Here is a 6,000-nt window from a genome sequence, read left to right as displayed (position 1 = left end):
AATATAAACTGTGTAAATGTAGATTGTGAAAATGTATTACTTTTTTAGGATTTGTGCAAAATGCTGTAGAGCTTAAATACAAACCTCATAAAGAATGTTTTTTGTTAAAAGAACCTGTGGCGTTTTGGTAGCTTTCAGTGTGAAATGTGCACCACCTGGTGGCAAGACTAAGGCAATATAATTTGTCAGAATGTTTAACACTCAAATGGAACAATTTTAATTATGATTATCAGAAAACACCATAAAATAAAATCAAAAACTAAAATGTTAAAGCCAAATCCTTTTCTCTCTTGAAGGTGTTCAGTTTAAGCATTCAATTTCTGATTAAATATGTTTACTTTTCAAGTGTACCCATTATTTGAAATTTAACAAAATGGGACCTAAGGTGTGGATAATCTTGCAAAGCTCTGTATGCAGAGTCATCTTAAGTGCACAGTATACACACTCCATAATATACTGACCATAAAAGAAGCCACTTATAATTGTAACTAATTTACAAACTTATTGAGAAAAAAAATGTAGCAGGCACAGACATTTTAGGTAGTAGGTCACTTATGTCTACTGTGAAAGTCACAAGCTAACACTGTGTGAGGGAGCAACACAAGCTGTACGTCTGCAATACATGAGATTCCTCTTGTAGAGCCTGGACGATCATGTGCCTGTTCCCTGTTCTAATTTTCACATTCAGTCCAAATTCATCCCACAAATGTTCAGTGGGCTAAAGTCTGGTAACATATTAAAGATTAACCGTTCCATTCTTGTCTCTATAGTTCTGTAGCACATAAACGTTCTTGTCCAGACCCTCACACTTCAACCTCCCTGTTGATGGACCTGTAGATCACAAACACATTGCACATCTGTGATACTGTATACTTACCAATGTTGGTCTACACACAACCTTGATGCATCACTAAAGAGGAGGTGGCGCCACTGCTGGTGAGTAGCACACACATTGATTACCTTCTGCATGTTTGCTTTGATTTTCACCATACTCTATAATCACTGGGTTAAATCGCCTCATCACCTTTGCTCTAACAATTCTTACTAATGAGCTGATTTAGTGTTTATGCAACAATGAGTCACCTGAATGTATCAGTCAGTCAAGAACAATTAATCCAAATGACACCAAAATCATTTAACCAATAACCATAACCTTTATTTTTCTCAAAACATTCATGCACAGCATGGTAAAGTTTCTTCTGACTCTTAATACATATTTAAAAGAAGCTACCCAGCCATGTTGTTGAGGCCAATACTGGATAAATGCCTTGGATTAACTAACTACCTAATTGGCAAGATGGACCAAGTTTTAAATATTTGTTCTTCTTAAGAAACCACTGGCCCCCATAAAATCCATTCAATATCTCCAATGCTTCAAAATTTCAGTTAAGCCAGTTCCTTTGCAAGTTTCACTTGTAGGCATTTGCTTTGTGTTTTGGCAGAAAGGTAAAATTGGTGGGCACTGGTCCAAGCAACATTTCACTGTGTGAAGAAAAAGAAAGATTTAATTTTCTCATCCACTGGTTTACGTGTCTTTGTTATTTAACAACCAGTCTCATTTTCAAGATTACAGGCAAGCCTAACAAAATACATCTGTGGAATACATAGAATGGAAAAAAGGTGAATATATGCAAAAAATAAAGCTTGGAAAGTCTATAGGTGGATGTTTCTGAAAGGTAAAATTAACAAAATTAACCAAAATCAATTTCAAAAATCAATTTAATCAATTTCCCTACGGGATTAATAAAGTATTATCTATCTATCTAAAATTAAGTATCAAGTACTACCGTGTCGGTATATGATCTATGTTGGTCTTTAATCACTTAGTACTCCCTTAACACTTCCAAAAAGGCTTCTTATTCAGCTTCTCTTACAAAGTTCGCTTTTAAGCTTCATTTGTTGTTTTAAATAGTTGTCACTTAACCTTCTAGCTTTTAAGATACCCAGTTGTTTGGCAACAGAAGGTTCTTTTGACACTGAAGAGAATTTAAAGGAGAAGAAAAAAGCATTTCTCACCTTATTTTGATCCAGTCGCCCACATGTTGGCTGGCCATCACGGTTTCCAAGTAATCCCTACCTACGTAGTAGGGGGGTCTCTCATTGATCTTTTGTGGGACACGCTCTAAGAGCCCAACCGGGATATATCTACGAGCAAGAATACAAAAACAATCCAACCCAATACTCTCAGGAACGTTTACCCTTTAGTAAAAACTGTAAATTAGGCTTGAATATTTAAAGGAATTTGGTTTTCAGATGTCAATTGTTCACACAGTGTAACATACAGAAATCAAAGACAGGAATAAAGCATAAGAATTTAGTAAGCAAAACCACAAAACGGAAAGTGGTTTTTGGCTAATATTCACTAGTTTAATCATAACAAAAACAAACAATGGGTGTTAATTAGAAGCCTGCGTGGCCTCGTGAGACACAGACCTCATCTGCATTCTACTTTTGACACAGATAACTGCTTTCCCTGTATTACATTGACATTAAAAGCTTTCATGTTTTCATGAAGTGGAGACATACAATACAGTGTAGTCAAAACCAATGAGACAGGTCCTAGCTGGCTTTGTAACACCCTACACTGTTTTCAGGAGACCACAGTAATCGTATTCAAATTCCAGTGTGAATCCTCCTTCTCCCTGCAAGGTGAACAGTATGATGACTGCATTTCACATTCAATTGCTCCATATAGTGGTTATTTCATTTCTTTTCACTGCTTAGTCAGGCAAGGTATAGCTGCAAGAACAGGTTTGCTTCTGACAGTCTTTCTACCTGCACAGGAAGGACAGCCACTCGAGAAGGAAGGTCCTGGTCTTCTCCACACCCTGGGTGTCAGAGCCCCACTGCTCCAGGCCAAAATTTGTAAAATCTTTCAGGATTTCAAACCGTTCACTTGACGAAATATCCCAGTGTCGCTGCTCTTTTATTTCAGTGAAAATCCAAGGCTTAATAAGAGCACCTCTGTAGAAGGAATGAAAATTATTTCCTTGTGTAAATGAATGTAAAGATTACCCGAAGCCTGGATGCCAACACATAAATATTTTTCTTAACTCTGAAAGAGATCAAATACCCAGTTAATATAACTGTAACTACTTTCTAAAATGTAACTTGATTCAGGTTTCCAGTTTAACATTTTTAGTGTATTGCTCCTTTGGATTTGTAGAGTAAATGTGGTTCAAACTACGAGTCAACTACTTCATTGCTGAAATCTCAAAGTATTCATAATCATTCTGAGAATGAAACACAACATATGAGCATGGTTTTCTCCCAAGGACACATCCTGGTCCTTTATCATAAATCTGAATTACTGAGAGAGAAAATAATATTTTGAAACTACAGAATATTTTCAAAGTCTTATACATTCAGATTAAGCATTATGCAGGCTGCAGTATCACTTAACAACCTGTATCTATTACACATTAAATATTAATTCAGTGCAAACTCTGAATATCATTACAATATGGTTTTACCAATTCATATCTTATAATCCATTACACAGATCATATGCATTCCAATGTATTGTTTTTACCTTGCAATCATTATTCCAGACACTCCTGTTTCCCTGGCTTTCATTGCATCTTCATAAGACAGTATGTCTCCATTTCCTGCGTGGAAATTCAATTCCTTATTACATGAAAAATCATTATATCTCTGTCAAGCCAAGGATAACTTAAGGTAAAGATCATCCAAGGCAGCAGTTCCCTGTGGGCCCCTGTGCCTGCTCATTTTCCTTACAAGTGAACTGTTAATTCAGGCTTTTAATTCATGAGCTGATCCGTTTGTGTAATTGTTCTATTGTGCACTTGGATTTCAAACATACCCTACTTCAGGTTCACCACAAAGGCTACACGTATGCCGTCCGAGTGGCTCAAGCCATAACGATGCTCTAAAATCCCGGTTTCATGTCACTAGCTGACTGTGACCACGATTGCCCAAATGGCACTAAACCGTTGGCTGATTAACTCCTGAGGCTTGCAGACATGTGGTCCTGTTGGTGAGGGATGTGAGATGCGAGATGTGAAACACACACAACAGGTTATTCCACATCAGGCATGTATAACAGAATTAACTGGAGTCAGAAGTTCTAAATTTTAAAGAACAAAAAAAAGTTTTCTCCCTTATTCTCAATGTTCGATTTATGATAACAGACACAGTGGGAATGACAATGTATCAAGCACTCAAACAGTGAGTGTCACTGTTTCCTAAAACTCAGAAATTGCTATATGGTTGATCCCAACTATTTCATTGAGGCCATTAACGACACAAAGCAAATTTTTAAAATGCCTAGAAATTTTTAAATCAATTAGCTTGCATTTAGGAACTCGGTGGGATTGAAAAACATTGGACACTGGAGTCCCAGAAGACACTGAGAACAGCAACCCCAACGAACAACAACGTAACCCTGGAAATTCCAAGTACATTTCCTACCAGAAATGCCAAGTGTACCAACCCTGCCATGGTCGGTTCACAGAACTCCTACACTCCAGTCACAAGCTCAGAGACTAAACTGGTTTGTATGAAGACCACATGCAAAGCACAACGTACACTTGCAAACATTTAAGTACTGGACGATAAAGAACATTGAGGGATATGCTTAACATCTTCTTAAAATAGTAACTAGACTACAAGTGTATAATCAATAAAGATCAACTGGCTGAGTGATGGATGATGAATCCAGACAGTTTCCAAAAGCAAAAAGTAATAAAATGTGTTGACATTAAAGGCAAAACATAGTAAAGATCAGTGATCTGACAAACTAGTCCTTTCCACTTACACACACAAATAAAAATAAGGGTGCCACATGAAATAAAGGGATATTCTGCTTACCGAAAAGAGGGACAGGGCTTGCCAGTTTAGAGCAAGTGCTGATGTAATTCCAGTCCGCTACTTTTGTGTAGCGCTGTTCACGGGATCTGCCGTGAAGCTGGACAAAAAGAGCGAGAGACAGAATGAGTGAAGATCCACACAAAGACAAACCAAAAACAGCATGCTAATTCCGACAGTGACTCGACTTACTGTAATCAGAGATACCCCCCAGTTCTTCAGGTCCGGTATGAGTTTGTGAGCAATGCTGTTTTTTTCTTGAACACCCGTCCGTATTTTAACTGTTAAAGGGACATCTAGAACCTGAAAGACAACGAAACAAAAGCTTTGCACTTTACCTTCACTTAATGTTGTTAGTACTGTCAAAGGTCATGACAAAAAGAGTCATCCCGAGACAAGATCAGGTTTGCTCCTCAAAAATGTATAATATTATATGCCCATCTCTCCTTTGCTATCGCAGTGTCACAATCTCTGTAACTTACTGCACTAATGTTGAATGCTAATCGTATAATTCTACACTAACTCTTGCACTATGTACACTTGTCCTATTCAGTAATTGTTCTAAACATTTATCCTTGGGATAGAAGCCATCAGCTAAATAATCCCAAAAAATACAGATCAATTTTTGTAAATTCACTGACAGTTGAAGTTGAGCACTACTGTTATATTATTCTATTATTTAAGAGTTCAAAGGATAGTTTCCCTGTGATTACTTATACTTGACTGCATCATAGTAAATCAACTTCAAGAACATATTTTGAAGCCATACAAATATTGGTACAGTATTTTATCAGTTTTTCCCAGACCTTAAAATAGCATGAAAACAGAACAATATTGTTTAATAGATTTTACTTACCGAGTTCATTCCTCTTACAATTTGCTCAAATTTCTTTGTGCGAGTCATCAGTCCACAGCCACCTCCCTTGTTCGAGAAATTGAAAGAAATTTGCAAAGCACCAAATTCACCTCCTAGTGAATTCTTTTAAAATATCAGACATTCTACCACCGTTGAAGAACTTGTCATAGACACAACTTACACACTATGTAATCTTAATTATTTTTAAGTAAGTATTTAAGAGTCACAAGATAAAGTTAAAGGTGGTCTCTTGTAACTTGGAAAAAATGTAAAAGCTTTAAATTTTAAGCAACAAGCACATCTCTAATGCCTCACAA

At 36.8% G+C, this 6,000-nt stretch overlaps 1 protein-coding gene across 2 annotated transcripts in view; it reads right to left on the bottom strand.

Moving 5' to 3' along the window:
• Positions 1-1,131: 1,131 nt before the first annotated feature.
• The window catches only part of dus3l (dihydrouridine synthase 3-like (S. cerevisiae)), a 14,194-nt gene continuing 9,325 nt past the window's right edge, over positions 1,132-6,000 (bottom strand). For both annotated transcript variants that reach the window (XM_088600606.1, XM_088600605.1), the window contains exons 8-14: positions 5,684-5,749; positions 5,020-5,130; positions 4,831-4,927; positions 3,533-3,608; positions 2,776-2,964; positions 2,017-2,145; positions 1,132-1,482 (exon numbers count right to left, since the gene is read on the bottom strand). In XM_088600606.1, coding sequence (XP_088456732.1) covers positions 1,410-1,482; positions 2,017-2,145; positions 2,776-2,964; positions 3,533-3,608; positions 4,831-4,927; positions 5,020-5,130; positions 5,684-5,749 — 741 coding nt within the window. In that variant the 3' untranslated portion in view covers positions 1,132-1,409. The remainder of the gene's footprint in view (positions 1,483-2,016; positions 2,146-2,775; positions 2,965-3,532; positions 3,609-4,830; positions 4,928-5,019; positions 5,131-5,683; positions 5,750-6,000) is intronic.

Source organism: Lepisosteus platostomus, chromosome 12 (genome assembly GCF_059453375.1).
Source record: "Lepisosteus platostomus isolate fLepPlt1 chromosome 12, fLepPlt1.hap1, whole genome shotgun sequence".
Taxonomy (NCBI): Eukaryota; Metazoa; Chordata; class Actinopteri; order Semionotiformes; family Lepisosteidae; genus Lepisosteus; species Lepisosteus platostomus.
The sequence above is the reverse complement of the archived record's forward strand: the minus strand, read 5'-3'. Positions and strand labels throughout refer to the sequence as shown.